Source organism: Rattus rattus, chromosome 3 (assembly GCF_011064425.1).
Source record: "Rattus rattus isolate New Zealand chromosome 3, Rrattus_CSIRO_v1, whole genome shotgun sequence".
Taxonomy (NCBI): domain Eukaryota; kingdom Metazoa; phylum Chordata; class Mammalia; order Rodentia; family Muridae; genus Rattus; species Rattus rattus.
The window spans coordinates 127617409-127642117 of record NC_046156.1 but is presented as its reverse complement, the minus strand read 5'-3'; the positions used below and the strand labels follow the sequence as shown (position 1 = coordinate 127642117).

The following is a 24709-nucleotide window of genomic DNA, read 5'->3' as shown; positions in this document are numbered from 1 at the left end:
AGAAACAGAATCAGAGAAAGAGACAGAGACAGAGACAGAGACAGAGACAGAGACAGAGACAGAGGGAGCTGTTTAGGGATAAGTAGAAGACCAGCTAGAGGAAGCCTGGCAATAGAGTACTGGAGTGAAAATAAGCAAGAATTATTATACACATGTGTGATCCTTTCACAATTAATAATCACTAATTTTAAAAGTTGATAATTGGGAGCATTAGCAGGATGTTACCCGATGCCTAGTCTGAAGTCCTTATGGTAAAAAGAAGTCAATACTAACTCCTGGCTTCAAACGCCCTCTGACCTCCATTCACAATGCTATGTCTCTGTCTCTGTCTCTGTGTCTTTCTGAGCCTTGTTTTCTCTCTCTCTCTCTCTCTCTCTCTCTCTCTCTCTCTCTCTCTCTCCCATATATATATATATATATATATATATATCTTTCACACATTAAACAAATAAATGTAATAAGGTTTTTCTTAACAGTAAGACCAATCCTCAATAAATGCAGGAAAAGCATTTGATTGAATTCATTTTCCCTTATGACTAAAATGCTGAACAAATTAGGTCTAGAGGGAGCACTCATCAACACGATAAAGCTGTGTGTGATAATGTAGAATCAACATTTGAGCAGATAGGCCAGAGCTGACAGCTTCCTCCTGAAAATCTAGAACATGACTGACACCCATTCCCATTACTTCAACTCAACCCTGTACTGGAAGGACTAGCCATAGCAATGAGTCAAGAGAAAGAAAGAAAGAGAGAGAGACAGGGGGTAGGGGTGAGAAAAGAAAGCATAACCAACATGGAAGTCATATTAAAACTGTTTGCCAATGATACACTCATATATGTAGGAAGATCCAAACTCTCCACAAAAACCCATTAGAATTAATAAAGCAAGTCATCAAAATTAGTAGCATTGCTACACACCAGTAGCAAATTGTTCAAACTAGAACTGAAAGATGCCAGCCCATTTGCAACAGATACAGATGCTAACATTAAATTCCTAAGAACAGTTTTAGATAAAATATCTCTACAATGAAGACTAAAACGTGGGTGAAAGAAACAGAGGAATCTGAAGAAAACTCAAACACATCTCATGTTGATGTGCTAGAAGAATCAATATTGTTGAAAATGTCTGTAATACCAAAAATATTTACAGAGCCAATGAAATTCCTATCAAAACACTACAAATCTTAGTTTTTCATTCAACCATCTATCTGTACAGAACTAGGAGGCATTGCACCACCTGACTCCAAAACTTACTTCAAGCTGTGGCCATTAGACCACTGGACTGGCATAAATGCAGATGGACAAATCAATAGGACAGACCAGAGAGGCCAGAAACCAACCTACATATCTACAACCAGCTCGTCGATAAGAAAGGTGCTAAAAGCCACAGTGAAGAATGAACAGTCTTTTCAATAAATACAGCAGCATGCATGGCTTCCCTCTTGATGTTAGGTCCACTCAAACAGCTGTTCATTACCGAGGACAAGTGAGGGCCACTGACTGCACCTTCACTGATGCTTCGCCATGCTGGTCATTGTCATGGTCTCTAAGTATGACAGCTGGTGTGTTTAATCACTTCCCTTCTGCTACAGCATGGTTGGTCAATATAGACTGAGAGGAAGAGATGAAGAACAAATGACATGAACGCTGTTTGAAAAAACCTTAAGGAGCCAGGTTATTTTACACTCACCTAAAATTCTACACAGTATACAGAAGATATATAAGCTGCTTTCCCCCAAGGACCATAGACTAACAAAAAAAGAAAATAAGAAAGAAAAACCTGATTATCAGACATAAGAATAGGTTGGTCAGTGTAGCCAAGTGACTCCCAGAACAAAGGAGATTATCGTGCAGCCCTTGAATTCCTCTCAGAGATTGCAGATAGAGCCCTATGGCTGAAAATGAGGCACAGTTGGGACACAGGACTTGAACACACTTACTTCAGTCTAGCCTCTGTGGTACCAGAAAATAAAATTTTGGTTTTAATAAAGTATATAGGCTGATTTTTTTCTAGGTTGTTCCATTAACTGGCTACCCAATAATGTGATTACATGAGTAGTATATGAAATATTGCTGTATTCCTTTACCAGAGCAATATGAGACAGGTTCAAAGTCCAAAAGATAGTTCTAGAAAAAAAGCATAGTGAAAATGTTTCAGGATTCAATGCAAGGGCAACCTTACTGTAATAACAATCATTATTCCTTAAGGTTATAAAAATATTCTTCAGAAAAACAACCTCTAGGAAATTTTCTTTCTTTTGTTGTTGTTTTGTTATGAGGAAAGATTCCTTTCATGTAGCCAAGGCTGTCCTTGAACTTCTGATCCTCCTTCCTCTACCTCCTAAGTGATGGGAAAACAAGCATGTACCGTCATGCCCAGCTGGAAAATTCATTTCTTATACATAAGTTGTGTAGGCAGTCTGCTCACTCAGCCACTGCCTTAGGACTCTCCAGGATGCAGGGCAGGAGACAAAAGAATCACCTGTGTTGGTTTCCAGTGGGAAGAAGGGGTCTACTCTCCTGCAAATACACACCTTTGTCAGTGAGAGCCACAGAAAGGTCTGAAGGCAAGGCCTGAAGCAGTAAGCCAAGGGCACAGATCTGCCAATGAGCAGATCAAGCTGCCACATGAAAACCACACTTCTGCCACTTGCAGAAGAGCTGGTGCAAGTTCTTGGGCCTTCGCCTTACCATCCCTGCTGTGAGATGGCTTTGCCAAGCTGCCCTGCCAGCAGTCACTTACCCTGCCAGCAGTTGGAAAAGAAAAGGGGTGGAGAGTGTTTTCTCCCATCCTGTCCTGACTGTGATCTTGTTAATGTCTTACTAGAAGCAAGCTGGAAGATTAAATACCTTCACTAATTTTTTTCAGCCAGAATTTAAGACAAAATGCCCACTTCCAAGAGATTCAGAAAGGCCAATGGAAAGACGTTTAGCATTTAGAAACAAATAGACTGGCATTTGTCTTCCCGTCAAACATGCTCAAGTAAAGTGCTAATGCCCAGTGTCCCAGAATAAGTCTAATTTGGAGATGAACTCTTTGAAAGGAGGGCTGGTTTAAAATGAGTTCTCTGGTGGACAAATCCAATATGAGAGTAGTCATAAAGATGAAATTAAGACACATAAAATATAGCTGGAAATGTAACAAACAGGTCAGGCACATGCCTCGCATTGAGGAGGCACTAGACTCAATCACCAATACCAAAGAGAGAGAGACAGAGACAGAGACATGGAGACTAGAAGAAAGAAGACAGAAGGAAACCACCATCTCCAAGAGAAAAAAGGAAGCCTCAGAAGAAACTAATCCTGCTGACACTTCAGTCTTTACCCTTTGGGCTCCAAAGCTAGGCGAATATAAATTTCTGTTGATTCAGTCAGTTGTCCTGTGGTCCTCTCTTGTGATAGCCCTAGCTGATTAATCATGAGCCAATGGATTAAAGAAACGAAGCCAAGCTCTGACCTTAAGCCGAGTCTGCAGCATCCTTCCTCCTTCCTGACCTCCCCCACATCATTCCAAATACACATGTAACTTCACACCCACTCAGTCTACAAGAGCCCTCCCAGGGCTGGTTCCAGCCATCAGCATGTAGGAGCACCACACTGACAGGACTGCTTCTCTTGCTAAAGACCAAGAGCCTTCACTCATCTCCACCTCTGAGTTCCAGACTTGCTGCCTGTGTTGGCCTGATTAGCCTTCCTAAGCTGGCCCAGGTCACAGCACAGAGATCCTGCCACACGCCCACAGCCAAGGATAACTTCATTTGAGTAATGTCCAACAACTCCATTCTCCAATCCGGCACCCAGAACATGGAAAAGCAGTGTCATGAGCAATCTAAGAGGCAAGAAAAACGTTTTGCATCATAAGAAGCACAGCTCTTTTTTTTTTTTTTGTAGATGCATAGATGATCATAGAGGTCATGTGACATCACTGAGGAATGGAACAAGCAATGACAACATTCAACTAAGGCGTTTAACTTAAAATCAACGTAATAGAAGCTCATGTGTTGGAAGAGTTAATATTGCAAAAATGGCTATTCTGCCCAAGCCAATCCACATATTCAATGGAATACTCACGAAACCCCAATATCATTTTCCACAGGTATAGAAACAAGCAACCTTTTTTAAAATTTATTTATTTTATGTATATGTGAATACACTATGGCTGTCTTCAGATGCACCAGAAGAGGGCATCCGATTCCATTTCAGATGTTATGAGCCACCATGTGGTCGCTGGGAACTCAGAACCTCTGGAAGAGCAGTCAGTCCTCTTAACAACTGAGCCATCTCTCCAGCCCAGAAACAAGCAATCTTAAACTCCACATGGAAACACAAAAGATCCCAAATATCCAAAGCAATCCTGACGAAAAGGAGGAGCATAATCTGACTTCAAGTTATGTTATAGAACCACAGCCATAAGAATAGCATGGTATTGGTATAAGAACAATCAGTATAGGGCTCCGAACAAGCAGTATGGAAGACTCAGAAATAATGTCAGTAGCTATAACTACCCAACTGTTCTACAAGACTGCCAAAAACATACACTAACAAAAGGCAGCACTTCTTAACAAATGGTGCTGGGAAAACTGGATATCTATGTGTAAGAAAACAAAGCTTCTTGCTTTTCAAAGGCTCCCAAAATATCATGTTGATAATGTATATAATCAACAAAATAGAATTTGTTTGTTGGGTTCTCCCCCTCTGCTACATGGTTCCAATCTGTTGGTCTTCTTATTGGTTGTAGGTATGTCTTATTTGTCAGAGGAATTTCTTAACCTTATATATTCTTATACTTGAATGTTTAAATATAATGTGCTTTTGTGCTATTTTCAGAAAAATGGAGTAGCTATAGACATACTTTTTGCACAATCTTCACGACTCCCTCAGAAGGAAAGTTGTAGATAAAGAACAGAGAGCCTTTAAAAGTTGAAATGGCTCCCTTTTTTTAACCTAATACAGATATGGTTGTGGCCTATTTAAAACAGGAAGCTCAGGGGGAGGGCAAGGCCCTAGCAAGAACTGTATGTGAGCAAATGTAATTTAAAGTAACATCCTGCCCAGCTGAACTTGTCTCGTGTCACCTATGATCCAGAGGTAAGAATGCCTTGCTGGAGAAGCTGAGATGGGTTCTTATTGATAAAGACTTTCCCCAGGAGTGGGAGAAGAAAAACAGGTGTCCGGCTCGTCATGGTTCTTATAAAGATAATTCAGTACAGGTGGTTTGGTGCATTTTAAAAATATTTTTGCATAAACTGATCACCAATATCTGTTTATCAGCAGATTGGTTATAATGTTGTACCTAAGAATTTGATTTTCTAAATAAAGAGAAAATGACACCTTGAAAAACAGAATTTTTATTTTTATCTTAAGACAGGCCTGGGGTACAGGTGGCTATTTACAAACTTTCTTCAGTTAATTGGATTTCTTAACATGAAATAGTATTTTCAAAACTAATTAAATTGTGTTCTAATGAATATTTAAGACCAAAATATGTTATCTTTGCTGTACAGTATATAGATTTTTAAATCATCCATAAAAGTAATTATATTTTTTTACGTTCTCAAAAAGTATTATGCTATTACTGCTTCTAAGTGGGTCGTTTGCTTCCTCACAGGCCATGATTGAAGAAGCCATCACCAGAGCGGAAGCTTTCTCGGTTATGTACACACCCTTTGCCACAAAAATAAGGGCCGATAAAATAGAAAAGGTGAAAGAGGTGTTCACGAAAACTCACCCTGCCTATGTGGAGTGCATCTACACAGGTAAGTTCATCCTCCTTGCGCATGCACGCTGCTGATGTTGTGGTGCCCATGGCAACCAACGCAGTGTGCTCCATGGTTTGCCAGTTGTTTGTACTTACAGGAGTAAGCTTTAATCTAAAGAGTTCAAATGTGAACTTATTTTTAAGACTTTAAGTAGAGCTAGCTCTCGTTTCAACACAATGTGCCTTGTGTGCTCACAATTTTAGGCTTTTTAAGGAATAAATCTAGAAACTCTTAAGGTTTTAAGAGAAAAAAATAGTGAAAGCCTGTGATGAAAAGCTAAGCTACCTCCCCACCTCCGGTGCCCCTCTGTACTCCTAGAAGTTAGTGTTTTCCTGAAGACGGATTTTTCCCCCAATGCCTGCTGCTTGCATTTCTTGTCCACCATCCTCTCACTCCACGGCCTCTTCCCTACCCTACCCCTACCCCCTAGGTAACCAAGAGCACTGCCTTAGTCACTCTTCTTAAGGGAGGAAGAGGTTTACTTTGTCTCACAGTTTAACAGAGGAAGTACAGCAGGACAGGGAATGAGCGCTGGGAGGAGCCTTTGCGGTTGCAGTGTACGGGCACCTAAGAAAGCCAGATGCAGCCTCAGGGCCCTTTTTTCCTCCCAGGTTCTCATGTCTCCTGCTAGACTCCACCTCCTAAAAGTTTCAAAACCTCCCCCAAAATAGCACCACCAAACGGAAACCGTGTTCAAACGCATATTCCTGGGGAGCATGTCTCCCTTCCCAACCCCAGAAGCACAGAGAACACAGTACAGGGCATTCCCCTACCCCACCCGCACCCCCACCCCCTTTCTCTCCTCCCCCTCTTCCTCCTCCTCCTCCTTCCTCTTCCTCTTTCTCTTCTCTTCTTCCGGCTCCTCATTCCCCCTGCCTTCCCCCCTTCTCCTCCCCCTCTTCCTCCTCCCTCCTCCTCTCCCCTCCTCTTCCCCCCTCCTCTTCCTCCTCCTTCTTCTTCTCGTAAAGGTCTCTTGTTTTTGTACACTCATTCCAAAATATTTTCCCTACTCTTGCGTACCAAGTGTTTTGTAGTAAAAGAAGTTTTGCATGCAGACGCTAGACACGAAAGTGCTGAACGAGGACTCCAAGATGAGGCAAGGGCTCCAAAGGCGTGCATCTGCTGTCCCAGGCTCAGTGTAAGAATCTTTGTTCTTTCCTCTCCCTGGGGCTCAGCCGTTGATTTATGAGATTAATAACAAGTCTATTATTGATCACTTCTCAAGAATCGGCACTCTACATTTGTTCTCTTGTTGTTCCCATAATTTATGAGGAAAGATGATCTACATTAGAAAACAAAACAGTAACAGGAAAAGACAGAGTCCTCTGAGGATGTCTTGCAGACTGCTGACAGCAGGCCTCAGATGTGAGCCCAGGCCTGACCCTGGAGCCGCATGCTTCCACAAATTCCCGGTTTTTATCCATGGGCCTCTGGTACTTCAGAGGAAAGATAATAATTCCAACTACTGACAGCTGAATCATAAATCCCCAAAGACCTGGGGGCATTTGAGGATAAAAGACAGCAACTAAATGCAGAATTCATGCTAGGATGAAGGTTGATCCTGGTTTAGTGAGTTTGAGCACTCTCTTAAGCATTCAACAAAGGGCCAAAGAAAACAGCTCTACAGGAAAAAGCGCTCACCACAGGATTCTGACAACCTGACTTCCAAGTCTCCAGAAACCAGAGAAAAGCTGGACACACACACTCCAGGTGTCTAGCACTGCAGCATCCCTGTGATGAGATCTGAACTCCCAAGCCAGCCAGCTTGGACAGCTGAGCACAGCATCCGACAGGAGGGCCTCTGCCTCAAACAAGGTGGTATGATATTTAAGACTGACTCCCATGATTGCCCTCAGATATTCATTCACACATGTGAGCCTCACACACAAGCGTACACACACATACTCAAGAAAGAGTAAGACACAGAAGGAAGAGCACCGTTTACGTACGACGCAGTTAATATTTCTCAGAACTTAGACTTGGTTGCTTACTATCATTTTTTATTATTCCATTGTATTTCAAGGACTTTCTTTTTATGGGTGGGGTCAGTAACAGCACACGAACATCACACCTACTTATGATCATGGAAAACGGAGTCCAGTTGACTGCTTTCGTTCTGTTGTCATGAAAACAGCGAGGGATTCTTTGGGATCGTTAACTTGCCAATTTCCTCTTCTGGTCGAATTAGTTTAGTTATACCTAACATACTTCCCAGAGAAGTCACCACGATTAATTAATACTTAGGAAACATCATTGCCACCGAGGGTCTAAAAACAATAATAACATTAATGAGTCAGACTCATGTCTCCTGTAACTCCATCAAACCTGTTATCATGATGAATTATGATCCGTCGGCAAGACAATGCATGCTAAAGGATCCTACACTTTCCAAGAGAAGATAATTACACATTGCTAATGATTGTTTCTATTATTTCTGAATTACTAATTGCTAGCATATGACAGTGTGCTATGAGAACCTACATGGAGATAAAGCATGTTGAGAGGCTCTGAGGTAGGGGAAGCAGTGTAGAATTTAAATTGGGGGGGGGAGAGGCAACCAAAGATCTTTGACTCTGTGGAAGCTGTGCTTGGAGTAAATAAGATGGTCGTTTGGTTGTTTGCCTCTGGGACAAAAAATAAAAGGACTTTTCCCGTTAGCTGTGATAAGGGTGAGGTCATTATTAGTAGCCTAATATTAGGGGTAATGCAGTTGTGAGGTGAGAGTGGGTACACGGCATGGAAGAAGAAGGGTCCTTCCACACTGAGACACTTCTCCCAGGAGGTGCAGAGCAGCTGCTGGAATAAGCCTCAGGACCACATGTAGCCATCCAAGAAGTCACTGTGTTTGCTTGGCATGTTCCCCAACCTAGCATTTCAGACAGGCTCACCCTGTCTACCCCTGGCAGTTCTGTAGCTGGCCTGACACTTGCAGCAATCATCCTGCCTTTGTTTCCCAAGTGCTGAGGTGAAGGGTGTGCTACTAGGACCAGCCATAGATAGAACAGAAGAAGCCACTCCCTTACTGGCCATTGGTTTGCTCTCTTATCTCAACAGACATTTGCGCACCAGCTATTGTGAAATAATATGAATTGCACCTATCCCTGTCTAGCTTCAAATGAATGAGATTCTGTGATTTATTTATTAGGCTCTGCTCAATTACTGGGGAATGACCCTTAATCTAATTCTCTAATGCTAGACTGGCTACTTTGCCAGCTGTGCTCCTGAAATACTTGTTGTTTGAGTCTTCCTGGGTTATTTCTGCTCCAGAAGTCTGGAGTTCTGGGGAGACATTTCATTCTGGTATGTGCTGTTGGTCCACCATGACTAATGGAGACCTCCTGTTCTCTCCATCTTCTCCTGCTCCTATTTACCTGTCTATCCATCATCTATCTAGCTATCATCTATCTCTTTTTCCTCATGGTCCCTACCTGTCAACCCCCAGCCCAGTAACTCAAACACTGCCTCTTTTTTCTCCCCAGTAATTGTAGTTGTAGTCATTTTTATGTAACCAGTGGTTTTTAACTGAGGAGTAAGGTTTGCCCAACAAAGGCTGGTGTACATGGGAATTTGCTCATCTTGGGGCAGCCAGATCTTGGGATACAGAATTGAACAGCACCAGACAAACCCCCAACAGGCTATCACTGCACAGTCACATGCAGATAAATGACAACAAACGATAGACCTACAGTCTAGAAAGCTGTGCTCGAGTCCTCTCTCACCCAGTTCTGATGCCTGAAAACCCTTCCTCCATGTGCAGTCAATACTTTCTTCAGAAACATTCAACACATTCGTGTGTTCCTCTCTTCTTTACCACTACTTCTGTGTGAGTGTGTGTGTGTGTGTGTACAGTGTGAAAGTATGTGTATTTGAGCATTTGCCTGTATAGAGATGTGTGCAAATGTGTGTTCATTTGGGGGAAGGGGTGTAGAACAGAAGTCAACCTCAGGAGCCAGCCACCTTCTTTTGAGAGTCTCACCAAACAGACAAAGGTGGATTGGTCAGTGTGTCCCATAGATCTTGCTGTCGCTTCCTCCCCAAAGCTGGGATTACAAGTGACGATCACCTGGCCTGGCTTTTTAGATGGGATGGAACTCAGGTCCTCATATATGCACAGCATACACTTTACCCACTACCTCCTTTTTAATATCGGTTTACTATAAACCAGGTCATGTGGCAGGACCTTGAGAGTCTCAGAAGAAGTGGGTATCTAGCAAAGCTTGGCAACAGAAGCAGTTGTTATTATTAAAACTTGGAGACTAGCACACTGGATTCAGCCCATGGAGGCTGGCAGACAGATCCCCACCTCGGAAACTCTGCCCAGCTCTGGGTCACCTTCATGGAGCCTATCTGGGACAGAGTGCCTCCCTCCCTGGTCATGGCAGCACAGCAAGCCCAGCTGCAGTTGGCAGAGGTGACCATAAGCAACCACCAACCATAAGGTCCCCAACCACCAACGTGTTTGCTCCAACCAGTCTTCTTCGTAAGATATTTCTATGATAAAAACAGAGGCACAGGAAGTAAGGTATAAAAGTAATTCAATCTGAAATAATTTTGAAATTTAGTCTAGGTTTTAATTTTTCCTAAATGAAGCAATTCAGTTCATGAGAAGACTCACTCGCCTTTTGTGGAAGATGTTAATATTTCTCTGCTCATTCCTTCTGTTATCGCTCTTGTTTTGGGAGTTGTTTGGTTTTGTTTTGTTTTTTTAAGATAGGGTTGCTCTGTGTAACAGCCCTGGGTGGCCTAGAACTTACTCTGTAGGCCAGTTTAGCCTTGAACTCATAGAGATCTACAGCCTCTACCTCCCCAGTACTAGAATTAAAGGTGTGGCTCACCATGCCCAGCTTCCTCTGATCATTTCTATTGGACTGATGAGAGTTAGCTTTGAAGGATATCCGGACTCCAGCGTGTATCAGAATTCAGAGTGCATCCCTTTTTAGTTTGGACCCACCAAAATCTTCGAGCCACATTATAATAGAGCCTCACTGTATTGTGTTTCATGGAGGAAAAATTACTGATTTTATAGCATAGCTATCCATTTTTCTTATTTAAAGAAACATCCAGTTTGATTCATGCGGTGTAGTCGGGGTATATAAAACAAATAATAATTCACCAGCCCTGGAATTATTATGCTCTCATTTATAAAGATTTTGCTTGTGATTTTTATTCATATATTCCAATAAAATAATACAATTCCATGCAGTTCTTATTCTTGCATGGCTGTATTTTAATAATAATAAAGTAATACAATAAGCATACCCTGTCTCCTTTTGATGAAAATATCAAGATTTATTTGCTAAATAAATAAATATTCAGTAATGGATCTGTGCTTAGCCATGTTTAATAGAAAAGTTTCCTGGATCAGATATCAATTACTTTAACATTTAAGTGGATAGAGTCATATTTTGTCTTTCTTGGGCTCTGTAATTCCCAGGAGTAAATATGTATGTTCAGGGGAATAATATATTGTTTTTTAATAGACCTTTAAAAATTGCTCCTCACTGGAATTTATGTTTGCTTTTGCACAGCCATCATTTACCAGGAAGGATAATATATTCCTATTTTCTCTAAAACATAAAGTCAAAATTCCTCATTTGTTTATTCCTTTCTTAAATCATATAATTTTATCATGATCAAGAGTTTTCCATATCAGAATGTCTTCCTCTTTGTAACCAGCTCTTGGAAATGGAAAAGTTACGGAATTAAAAAGGCCCACACCCCCAACACTGTTAGAAAAGTGTTACAGACAAGTTTGTGATCGTGAGGGTAAATCAACTGGTATTTATTTCTAGAGTTCTCCACAGACTTACTTTACTCAAAGTAAAGGCTCACCTCATAAGTGGGCGGGAAGTTTGTACTGTTGACACAGAGCGTTGCTCTTCCTGGTGTGAAGTAGTGTTTGGGCATCGCTGTAAGGCAAGTGCTTCCCAGCTATAGTTCATATGTCCCCTGAAGCAGCAGTGTCCCAGCTTTGTTGGTTTTTATGTCTCTTCTGTACCTTACCCATGCCTCACTTAGACTCGCTGCTTAGTAATAATACATCTCCTCACGACCTCTGAGCAAAGGTTGAATTGTCAGCCAGTGGTCCAAAAAAAAAGCCAAAGTAATTGAAGCATTTGCAGTCTCTCAAGAACTTCAGGTGGGATGGGACAGAGTGGCCTAGTGGAGTAAGCTGTGTATCTAGAGCAGATGTATATCACAGGTACTGTGCCCATGGTACTCAGCAACACCATGTAAAAAGCAACCACCATCAAAGACTGCTCCCCACTCTAAGAGCTCTAGACACACCCCTCAAATGTGATAAGCCAGTTCCTTGCCAGTGTCAGACCTGGTGTTGTACCTGCTTCTCAGATATCAGACTTCCATAGTCTGTACAGCAGAGCCCAGTGAGCATTTCTTGACATGTAGAGCCCATCTTAGCTAGCATGGAAGCAGTGTGGTAAACATGTGTACCAGTTTCTTCTGACTATCCCAGATCTGATCCATTGTCCGACACTGTCTCTAGGAAGACAAGCATGGCTGTCTAGTCATACACAGAACTGATAACAGACCAAAGTAAGTATTATCACCAAAGCCCAGCTTGGTTTTATTTGGGTTACTTCCATAGATATGAGAAGGAGCTACTTAAAGGAACAAAAATGACTAAGGTAACTATATCACCAAAGCCCAGCCCAGGACAGGTGACAGCTCATGAAAGCTGGAAAACTAGGGTGTACTGCACAGCCTTCAGACAGCTCAACAGGATAGAGAGTGTCCTTTACATGTGCCTTGTTTGTTCTGAGCCTTCTTTCAGGCAATTCTACTGGTATTTGTTTCTTTGAGGCAGTTTAACTCATCTGAGAATGATTCTCAACAGTCCTTACAGTTTATATACAGCTGGGAAGGCAGGGATCTAGTGAGTCTGTTCAGTTTCAGGAACTTCCTGAAGCCATTTAGAGTTATCTGCATCCTTTCTACATGCTATATCTTAAGAAGCTTCCTTGCAAGATGGAGGTACTCATCCCAGAGGAAACTCATCCCACCCTTAGAAAGTCTGAGCTCCCAGTCACAGTAAACAATAGTTCTGCTTCTTCACATTTAACTTGAAGCTTTCTGTCTGGAAGTCAGTTTTGCACAGAAAAGAAGTTTTCATGTTGGAGAGTTCCTTTCCCAAGTTCATTTTCTAGATATGCATATTCAGCATACAAGTTCAATGTATTTCTCCTTAACTACTTGACTCACAGTTAACATATGCCTTCTGAGCATGTTTATTGAGGACTTTGTAGAATATCACTTTAGTTTCAGTTAAGGAGAGCCCAGTCCAGCCCAAGGAATCCTTTCTTGAGTGTGTGTGTGTGTGTGTGTGTGTGTGTGTGTGTGTGTGTGTGTGTGTGTGTGTGTGTCTGTGTTGGTGTAGGGGATGTGCAAATATATGTGTGTGGGGGTTATGGGGTATGGATGGGTGTATGTGTATGTGGTAGGAATGTGGTGTGTGTATGTGTGTGGTGTGGTATATGTGTGTGTGTGGTGTGAATGTGTGGTATGTGTGTGTGTGTGTGTGTGTGTGTGTGTGTGAACATGTCACTCCTCAGGCACCATCCTTCTTGGTTTTGTTTTTGTTTTGAGACATGGTCTCTCACAGGAGCAACACTCATCGATTAGGCTAATCTGGCTGGCCAGTGAGTCCCAGGGCTTCACCTGTCTCAGCTCCCTCAGCTGTCAGGTTACAAGAGCACAGCACCACACTCAGACTTTTTTTTTAGACTCTGGAGATTGAACTCAGGGCCTCAAGCTACAGAGCAAGGACTTTCCTGACTGAACCACATTTGACCGGCTCTATTTATTTTAGTTTTTTAATATTTTATGGCATATCATGCAGCCAGACAGGCATACAGACAGAAAGACAGACAAGTATTTTAAAATTCACATCTCTGCTGAGTGTGGCAACTCTCAACTATAATTTCAGTACCCTTATCTCCTTTCCCACGTAGTGAGTTGCAGGCCAACTTGGGCTACAATCAAAAAGCAAAGGAAAACCCGGTTGCTTTTAAGAATGTGTCTGTTTAAAAAAGAAGGGTAGCGACTTGAGCATTATGAAAAGAGACGGAACTGCAGACTACAGAATGGAGAGTAGCCTGTTGTAAGTGGCCCTAATACCTGGGGCCATAGTGAGGTCCCAGCCTGTGCTGCCACTAAGGGCCATGTCTGGGTCCTTGACTACACAGTGTTAGGGGTCAGTGTCAATGTCTAAGGCTCATATTACCTCTAAGAACATGGGGACATCCCTGCTCAAGACAACTGCTGGAAATCACATGGATATCCAGGGGCTGTACAGAACAGATCCTAGCCCTCACTAGCTGGGGAACTTTGGAGTGCTGGCCCCATCTCTCAACAGCTACAGCACACAGGAGTAGTGTATGCCTGCTTGCCTAGGTAGCACAGTGGAGATGGCCCTGGTGGCATGGGTGAGGGAGAGCCAGCCCCCCACTGTGTGAGTGTGGGAGAGCTGACCACTGGGCCATGAGAGCTGGTGGGCTAGTCCTGTTCCTCACCAGCTGCAGCATTGTGGGAGAGGGCTCTATACTTCACCTGGGCAACACAGTAGAAATCCTGCCACCTACCAATGGCAGCATTGTTGGGCTAGCCAGAGAAATGTCGGAAACCTTGTCCTGGCAGTGTGCATAAGGGAGAGCAAACATGTTGACCAGCTCAGCTATCATCCATGCCCAGATCCAGGGCTCCATGTTGGTCCACTTAAAAAATCTACATCATTTGTGAATGATTGGGATTCATGAATGGGCCAGTCCTGCTGATCCAAAGCTGTGGGATTTCCTGTCTGACACAGGGCAACAACAGGATAAGCAGGAGGAGTTCCAGTAAGGATCCAATATTGATGGAAGGACAGAAGTCAGAAACCGTGAACCAGACCAATGAGTCATTGCAATTGAAGACATGTGGACAGAGGGATATACTGTGGGACACACTGTGTTACACTACAGCTTCCAGGACGAGACCTTTTTCTATGCTGGGGTAGTGGGGGGCAGGGATGGGGAGGCGTTATTTTGGGTGGGAGGTTGCAAGAGCAAAGGGCAGGTATGAGAAAACAGGCAGATGAACAGAACTAGGGTGCATGATGTAGAACTCACAAAGACTAAATAAAACATTCGTGAAAATGAAAAATAAAAGTGGATCTGGTGGCACACACCTTTAATCCTATCAACAGAGGCAGGCAGATCTCAGGGTTTGAGACCTGCCTGGTTCACATAGTGAATTCCCAGATAGCCAGGACTACACAGAAAGATCCTATCTCAAAAAGACAAACCAACAAACAACAACAACAACAACAAAAACCACTACTACTTAGTTTTTATGCAGTAAACATTAAGTCAAGAAACAAAATATTTCCAACTCCACAGACCCTCCCCCTCCTTTGCCAGTTCCAAACGACATCCTTCCTGCTCATGACCAAGATAATTACTGCCCTAATTTGTAGAATTCTTTCTTCCTGCCTTGGTTTGAGTATAATCTGTACCCTTAAATACATGTGCTAAAAGTGTGGTCCCAAATGTGGGACTGGGAAGGTGGTGGAACACTTGAGAGATGAGGCTTGAAAGAAGATGCTGAAGCATGAGGCACCGTTAGACGGGATTAGGCTCGTGTATCTGGAGTGGGAAAGTCCCACAGGACACCAGAAACCAGGTTGCTGAGGCCAAATCCAGCACTTTCCCTGAGCCCCAAACCACATGACATTCTCTTTGCTCCCACACCCTACCAGTTACGATCCCACACACTGTCTCACGGCCTGAGAGGAGACATGCCATAGATGCACATGCCCCAGATGCACATGCCCAAGCTTGGACTTTTCGGCCTCAGAACTGTGAGCCAATGTAACTCTCATTTCCTTATAAAGTCCCAGCTTCAGGTGTTGTGCTATAACAACACAAAAACGAACTGACATACTCCCTTACTTCCCTATACAGTGTCATTGTATAACCCCTGACTTTTAAATTGCCACTGTGGAACAGTATGCATCTGAAATCACAGAGGGAATACTCTGTCTGCCTTCCTGTGTGCAACAACACTTTCATGAAGTCCTTCCATCGAGCACTGATTGGCTTGTTTTCACCGATCTCCGTTGTCACCGTGAAGAGCTCAGGATTGAAATACATCTTCTACAAGTGATAGACGTTAAGTGGCCTCCAGCTTCTGGATGCTACCGACTACACTCCTGTAACTCCAATGATCCTGCAGGTCCAGTGCACTGTGCCTTAGAGCCACATGGCAAGAGAGAGATAGACATCATCTGATTTCCAAAGAGAAGTAACAATGGAAGTTGTCCCAGTCTGGCATTAATCAGATGTTTTCATACATCTCACAGGGATACTGGTCTCATTTTAATTTTAGTGCTTGCCTGCATTACACATACCATGTGTTCGATGTTCTTTTCCTGGACGTTTAGTCTGTGTGTGGTTTTGTCCTGGACATGTAGTGTGCTTAGGTCTCCTGCCGTGTATTCTAAGGTGGCAGCACGTTATCTATCAGCTTGTCCCCCTTCTATATGCCACCCCTGCCACGGGAAAGTGGGGATGATGGGGAGGAGGTCAGGGTCCAGAACCTTCAGGACTTCTTCTCATCCGCACGTTGCAAAGGCCAAACTGTCTTAATTGCTGTAGCTTTCTGTGATGCCTTGATACCCCAACACTGGTCTTCTTATTTGCTTTCCTCTTCAAAGCTGTCAGATTATCATCCTTAGCCCTTCGCATTTATTTCCAAATAAAATACAAACCATAACCATTGTTGTTTTTAAAACTATTGGGGGGGACTGAAAAGATGGCTGCACAGCTCAGAGCATAGGCTTTTACAGCAGAGTCCAGTTTGCTTCCCAGCACCAAACGTGGCGTCAAACATGGTGGTCATAACTACCTCTAGTTCCAGAGGGTCTGGTGCCCTCTCTGGCCTCCAAGGGCACCAGGCAGGAACATGATACACATAAAATGAAGTCGATACACATTTCAAGAAAAACCTACTGGGAACCTACATCAACTTAAGAAAACTGGTATCTTTATAATTTCAAATCTTGCAATTCATGAATATAAGTCTTTATAAATTTCTTTCAATTTTAATAGACATCTTGACTTTTCTTCCAATTTTTTTGTTCCAAAGAGTTCAGCTTATTTATTTTTTATTTTTCATTAGCACATAGTAATTGCACATTTATGAACAGACAGTGACATATGTATACGGTGTATAATTATCAGAGCATGTCCATGGGATGTCCATGGCTGTTTACATTTCTTTGTTCTTGGAACACTAAAAATCCTGAGAAAAATCGTGTGGTGAGTTATTGTTCTTGTTGCTGCTCCTGCTGCTGCTGCATGTTGAACGGCATCTCCAGCAATTTTCAACTTCTCCAACTGAAACTATATGAATGAAGCAACAGCTCCTCCTGCCTTCTGCCATATCCTCCCCCTCTGTCTCTGTGAATGTGACTTCTCTAGGTAGTATGTGGAACCAAGGGACCTTTTATCCATTTGTACCTGGCTAATTTCATGTCACATGACCTCATATGATGTCTCCAAGGTTCATTCCCATTGTCACACACCAGATGTCACTTTCCTTTTACACATAAGACTTCACTGTGCGTGTGTGTGTGTGTGTGTGTGTGCGTGTGTGTGTGTGTGTGTGTGCGTGTGTGTGTGTGTGTGTGTGTGTGCTTCATTTCCTTTGCCCATTCTCTATCATTTTAACATGAGTTCTTCCCACCTCTTGGTTATTATGTATAATGTTGTGATGAGGAGCGTGGGCCTATGCCTGTTTATTTAAGCGTTCTCCTTCCAATTATTCGGAGCACCAAATAACTCATATGTACATTTCATATGTAGACATGAAGTGTCAGGAGGAGCCATGTCACTTTTCATCGCAGTCACCTCGTTTTATCACTGCTGGGATCAATAGTGGCACCATCAAGATGGGCTCAATTTCGTTATTTGCACTTGATATAAGAATTAACGATCCCCACTCCTCCTGTGAGGGGAACGTGTAAAGGAAATACTCTCCCCAGAAATTGAACTCTGGTATCATAAAGATTCTGAATTATTTATAGATGGACTGAACTTCTAGCTGAGTGCACTAACTGCAATGCGTATGCTTTCAGAGGGCAAGAGGGGTGCAAAATAGGTGAATTCACACCATCGAAATGTCTGCTTCAAACCTGACCCAACAGCTCCTTATCTCTACTGCTCTGTTTCCGTGGTCAACGTTATTCTGAAGCCGTACCTTGTGCTCTATCAGGCCTCCTGCCTCAAGAAATAGGTCCTAGACAGCAATAGCACAATGTTCAAATGTGTTCTGTGATGTGAAATTGCACCAAAGGAACATGAGTAGCTCATTCAAAACTGCATCATGTGCACACGGCTGAACAAGAACTGTAGTCAACACAGCGTCACACACTGACTGACTTAAGTTCACCAGCTCCCACTCTTAAAAACACCTTTAAGCCTTATGAAGGCAGAAGCAGATCAGTCTGGATTTCAAGCTAGATAAGGCTACATGCTGAGACCCTGTCTCGAAAAAAAATCTTTAAAATTTTGCAGCTTGCAGCTACCCAGAAGAGGGTTCAGATCCCTTGAAACTGGAAAGCAGTTGTGAGCTTCCTAATGTGTGTACTGAGAACTAGTATCTGGCCCTCCGCAAATAGACAAGTTCTCCTAACTGCTGAACCTCTCCCAGCCCAGGGGCTTACTTTCAGAGTATGAGTGTCATTGAGGAAGTTTTTCAAAGGTTTTGCTTTTGGTTTTTAAAGAAAGAGGGAGAGGAGGACGGAAGGGAGGGAGAGAGGAAGAAGGAGTTAATACTTGCCAACTCTTCAACCAAACAATGGCCACTCCAACCCCTGTAAACAGTGCAGCTGGCATGGTGCTGCAGCTCCCATACCATTGTGGTAAATAGTGACCGGAAGAGCTATGCCCTTTAACTCTTGCATTGCCTCAGGTTTGAGTGACTTCAATGTAATGAATCCCAAGTGGATTTGACTCACTTCAGTGTAATGAATTCCAAAGACCCAATACAGCTGACTAAAGAAAATTTTGCAACCAACAAGGATTCTGAGCAAAATAGAAATGAAATGTATATAAAATTCCTGTGGGGTTACTTATCTTTCTAAATTTTATACAGGCTATGAAAGGAAACTTAAATACACCAAATTGGTCTCAGAGAAATAGACCAGCAGCCTGAAGTGAAAATGGGGATTCTTGGGATTGGAAGCCAATTCTTTCCTCTTGCATATGTAACTCTGTAATTATAATGACCCAGGGGAAAATACAATTTATTATGCAACAATCCATTATTCATATGGCTGGTCCACACATCAAATGCAAAACTCAAAGTATACCATCTATGTGGGGTGTTTGCTTGCTTGGGGTTTGGGGAGACTGGATCTCACTAAATAACCCAACCTTGCCTCAAATTTGCAGTCTACCTGCCCAGCCTCCAGAATGCAGGGGCTACGGGCACGCACACCCAGATCTTCTGTGTCTTTAAAAGGAGAAAAACTTTGCATTATTTATGAGGGAGGGCAATGAAGACAACTTAGCTGAAAAGTTGCTGCCTTTTGCGACTTTCCTGCTGATGTGAGTTTGTGGAAAAGTTCCAAGAAGAAGCATTGGCATTCAAAAGAGTGCAAGGTAAAACTCAGGACCGACTAGGAAAGTGGAAATGACGAAGTGTCGGCATTCGGGAGCACGGCGGAACCTAAACTCTAAAACTGATCAGTAAAAAGAAGTCATATAAAACTCACGGGGACCCATCTCACACTGAACAATTGGGACCTTTAGAAATGAGATTTTGCTCTAACCCAAAATGTCAGAACATTTTGTTACGGACAAAGGGCAGAGAGATGACGGACTCCGGAAAGCAGAGGAATGAATCTCGGAGAAGTGAGATGATGAGATTCAGAGAGATATGCATGTTCCTTGTGGAGATTTTAAATCCCTAGGAGTTTTTTATTGCTTTTAAATGGTGAGGCAAGGACTGTTAAGACGAATCAGCAGGTAAAGACACTCGCCACCAAGACTGATGAGCCGAGTCCTTTCCCTGGAATAGAACTCGAATAGCAGAGAAAGAAAACTAATTCCTCCAAGTGTGTGTGTGTGTGTGTGTGTGTGTGTGTGTGTGTGTACGCGCGCATGTGTGCATGCACACTCATGTCTGGGTGTACACACAAATAAACAAATATAATTTTTAAAGGAAAAAATTTTGAAGTGTTCCTTCACGGTCTGTCAGCCATAGTTATGATTAGGTGTCTAGCAGAACACGCTGGTGATAGGTACTTATAGTTCATACTTTACTGCCAGGGAGTTCACATTTCTTTTTACTGGTGTTCAACAAATACAGCTATCCCTGACATATAGATGAGTCTGTTATCCCATAATCAATATTTCACGTTCCTGTTGATCCTTTTCCTTGCTGTCAGGCCTTCTCACAGCACTGTCTGTTGTGACCAGACACCCATAATGCTTAAAAATTCCCTGAAGAACAGGCAGTGTCTGGGGTACACCCTCAGTTATGGTTTGAATGACACTATCACCCCGAGTTGGTGGCACCATTTGCAGAGATTGCAAAACCTTGAAGAGATGGAATATTGCACGAAGTGTACAGACTTTGTCATTCTACAGCCTTGTCCTCCCCCAACCCTTTCCTGTGTGGGATGAAATATGATCACATGGATTCCTGACCCCCAGACAGATTCCTGTTTCTGCTGCCCAGCCTTCGCCTCCCTAATGGACTGTTTCCTTCTGGAGCTGTAAGACTGAAGAAACCCATTCCTCCTCTGAATTACTTTTGCAGTGGATTCCGTCCCAGCACCAGTAAAGCAATTAATACAGTCTGGCTGAGAAAAGATCGCCTCAACCCAATCAAACCTTCCATGCTGATTCTGCTGTCTGACCAGTGGGTAGCACTTTGTAAGATTAAACTATGACCCATCTGATCTTGAGTTAAAATGCAAATCAGTCAAATTCTTCCCTACAGTTAGTGACAGAAAATATGTCGTAACTCAGAAGCAGCAGACGTTTGTTACCATTTGCATCCTTCAAAATTTGGAATTTTGGGGTCAGTGTTTCTAGACTCTACTGAAGCACCCATGAGTCCCTTGGAGTATGAATCTGACCTGAAAATGTGAGCTTCCATGTTATTAGGATCTGTTGGTGAGTTAAGAGGTGTCCTCACAAAACAACGGAATCCCTGAAATTAAGAGGGTAGATCTCATGCTGAGAGCCCTGAGGAGGCAGCTGACAGAATCAGGGAAGCCTTCCAGACAAAGTGAGACAAGTTAGACCCAACTGAAAAATTCAAAGGGGAGAGAATGACTATGTCCTCTTGGAGCATAAACAGAAATTCAGAAGCAGGGTTGACACAAGCTGGTGCAGTATACAGAGACCAGCCCAAGTGATTGTGGGGGGCAAGCTGTGAAGGGTACCCTGATTCCTGGTCAAGATAGGTCGAATCCCAGGGGACCCCAAAAAACAAGGCAGGTGCTTTTCTAGACTCCCAGATCAAGGCTTCACTAGCTGCTGCCCCCCACACACCCCTGTAGAGAGGTTTAAGACAGACCAGTCACATCGAGCAATGCCCCAAGCCCCTCCTCCACAGGTGAGGACCTGACCACAGGTTACATAGGCTCAAGACAGATCAGTCAGAAAGACAGGACCACGCCCCCAATTATGAAGATGAGGTCTTCCGAAGCGGAAGACCAATAGGAAGAGGAAACCAATAGGGAGTACCCGCTATCAGACACTGACCCATCCAAAAACTTTAAGAGTCATGTTCAGGATTAAAAGTGTGCAGGAATTATTCCATAAGAGCTGTAACACCATTGCTTGGGGAAGCGATCCCCCCCCCAAATCACTGCCAGAAGCTCCCCTGCACCCCTTGCCAGCTGGTCAGTCTCCTGCTGCTCAGCCTGGCTTGGGCAACCAAACTGGCAACAGCAAAAAGGAGAAGGACCCGCAGTGGGGGCCGGCGGAAGGTGTTCCCCCTCCCTGCCTGAGTTCTTTCTCCCCTCACCCAAATCCACGCACCTAACCAGGTGAGAGATCTCCGTGGAGAACCCCAGGCACCAGAGCCCCACAAGTGATGGCAGATTTATACCAAAAATAAAAACATGGGGGCTGGGGATTTAGCTCAGTGGTAGAGCGCTTACCTAGGAAGCACAAGGCCCTGGGTTCGGTCCCCAGCTCCGAAAAAAAGAACCAAAAAATAAATAAATAAATAAATAAAAATAAAAACATGAAACCCAGAAAGAAATTATGAGCTGATGTATGCTTGCTTGAAGTTGTTAGAGACTAAGTCTTCCGACATCACCCTTAAAGTTGCAGTCTAACTATGCATGTTTCCAGAGTACGGGAACCGAGGGCAGACGCCATCGCATACAGCTCGTCTATGCGTAGAAACATTTTCATCATTTCTGAGATGCGGCAATGATGGTAACTTAACCAGGAGTCTTGATTGTCTGAGAGGGAAGCACTGAAGCTCCTAAGGGAAGAAAAGACACTGGCAGTGGGGTAGGGAGGAGCTGCATCTGCAAGCAACAGTTCCGCTGTGATCTGGATTCTATGTGATGAGAAATCTGAGCAGAATATGGCTGGCAGACATGGAAGGGGGGTGAGGTGGGGTGTCTGGCCAGCACATTCAATTAGTATATGAAGGAGATGCCATACACTTCAAGGACTCAAGAAAAGGAAAGTCAACAAAGACCTAGGTTGAATTTTAAGCCAGAAACAAATTATTGAACAGTGGTTAGCCTCGTAACACTGGAAACCATCAGGGAGACAGGAAACTGTGAAGAGAAAGGAGTCAGCTCTGGAAACAAATTTGCTCCATTTGAGGTAATTTTTTGAAATGAGCAGATAGTAATGTCCTGGCAGACACACGGAAATATGTGTTAAAATGTGAAATTTATAAGATGTGACTATAACACTCACATGTTTCAGTTAGAATGAACAGGAAAATCTACAGAGTAGAGAAATCCCCCAAGGGTGTGTGTGTGTATGAAGAGAACGTCACTGAGCCACATTGAGCTTTGGAGATCCCAGGTGAAGGATGAATCAGTATTTGTGTCTTATCTCCTAGTTTGGTTCCTCCCACTATGATAAGCACATGGTGAGCAACTTAGGGAAGAAACGGGTTTATCTGGATGACAGATCACAGTCTGCCATCGAAGGAAGCCACGACAGAAACCCAAGGCATGAACTGAATGACACAGAGACCCTGGAGGAACACTGCTCACTAGACTGATCCCATGGTTTCTTCAGCCTGCTTGCTCACACGGCCCAGGACCACCTGGCTAGGGGTTCCACTACTTGCAATGCTCCGAGCCCTCCCACATCAATAACTAAGCAAGAAAATGACTGCAGACCTGATGGAGATGTTTTCTCGGTTAAGGGTCCCTCTTCTCAGTTGACTCTATTGGTTCGTGTCAGCACACTTTCTTTTCCTGTTGCTATGAGAATACTCTGACAAAAGCAGCTCAAGGAGAAAGAGTTTAGTCAAACTCACACTTCAAGGGACAGGAAGTCCAGGCAGCAAGACCTTGAAGCAGCTGGTCACACAACAGGAACAGCCAGGAGGCAGAGAGAAATAAATGCATCTAGTGCTGCTCAGTTCCCTTTACCTACTTATACAAACCAGGATCCTAGTCAGGAAATGGTAATCCCCACAACAGGCTGTCCATCTCATCTCAAACAACACAGGTAAGGCACATGCAAAGGCTTACCTGTCTAGAGAGATTCCAGACTCTTTCAAGTCAACAACCGACACTAACCATCACAGTATGTAAAAACACAAAGGAGAAATCGACAAAAATACCAGAAACGTGATTTTTAAAAAGGCAGCAGCAGAAATGGAGAGTTCAGAGAGCTTCAATATAGTCCACATCTGACTGGGCAATGCTAGCTTTCCTTTATACACTTATTTCTGGTTAATGAACAACTATTTAAACCTCTTTCACTAAGCATTAGCTATCTTTCATCTGGTAGGAAGAAAAGAATTGAAGATATGATTTTGTAAGAAATGTGATCTCCGTGGTCTTTCATAGTATTCTTTTTTAAGAATCTACTTTCCTAATGATCAAAACTTAAAGCCATGTCATACCTGCAAACTGAATTTTAATAATAAACGTCATCTCTCGTGGTGATAAACTGTAAAGGGCTGCACTAAAAGTACCTCTTCTTCCCAAATACTCTTAACATGACAGGAGCAAAAGGGACATTTTTTAAATCAGGTCTTCCAAAAGACAATAATATAATCTGATTAACTTCTTAACCATCAGAAGCACAAGAAGTTCAAACACAGAAGCTTATGCACAAAGTTGAGGGAAGCTCGAGTTCTAATTAATGTTACACGAGCTTCAACATTTGGGACGTGTGCTGCCATGTGGGGTCATACACAACCTGCCAGGCTAGGTCTTCACAGACTGCAATGGAAGGGTAAACAAAAGGGAAAGCAATCATGCACAATTCTTTCTAAAGTTAACAGTGTGTACCACAGGTCTAATCACAATTTCAAACCTTACATGGAAGCTAATACTTAATCAAAATACACATTGGATGAGACGCATACAAGACCAAAAAGAACCAAAACATACTTACATGTCGTCAGTTTGATGTGAAGTTGGCTCTAGGGCTAACAGTTTTTCTAGCAAGGCAGAACCTCCAGGTCTCCCTGATTCTGGGTATCGGGTTCTCACATGTCTACTTAGTTTGGGCAATAGCCGAACCAAAACACCTCTGCAGCTTCCTCTGCACAAAACCCAGTTACCACCAGTGCGATTAGATGTGTCGGCTCTACTCCCCACGCACACTCGAGTGGCATCCCAGTAGCATGTGATATCAGTGACCCTCTGCCATGAGTGTTTCTTTTTTTTTTTTTTTTTTTTTTTTTATTAACTTGAATATTTTTATATACATTTAGAGT

The 24709-nt window shown here is 43.1% G+C and overlaps 1 protein-coding gene across 1 annotated transcript in view; it reads left to right on the top strand.

Moving 5' to 3' along the window:
• The window catches only part of Spata16 (spermatogenesis associated 16), a 257308-nt gene that overhangs the window by 162930 nt on the left and 69669 nt on the right, over nucleotides 1–24709 (top strand). Inside the window, exon 5 of the mRNA XM_032896794.1 lies at nucleotides 5611–5758. Within this exon, the coding sequence (XP_032752685.1) occupies nucleotides 5611–5758 (148 nt within the window). The remainder of the gene's footprint in view (nucleotides 1–5610; nucleotides 5759–24709) is intronic.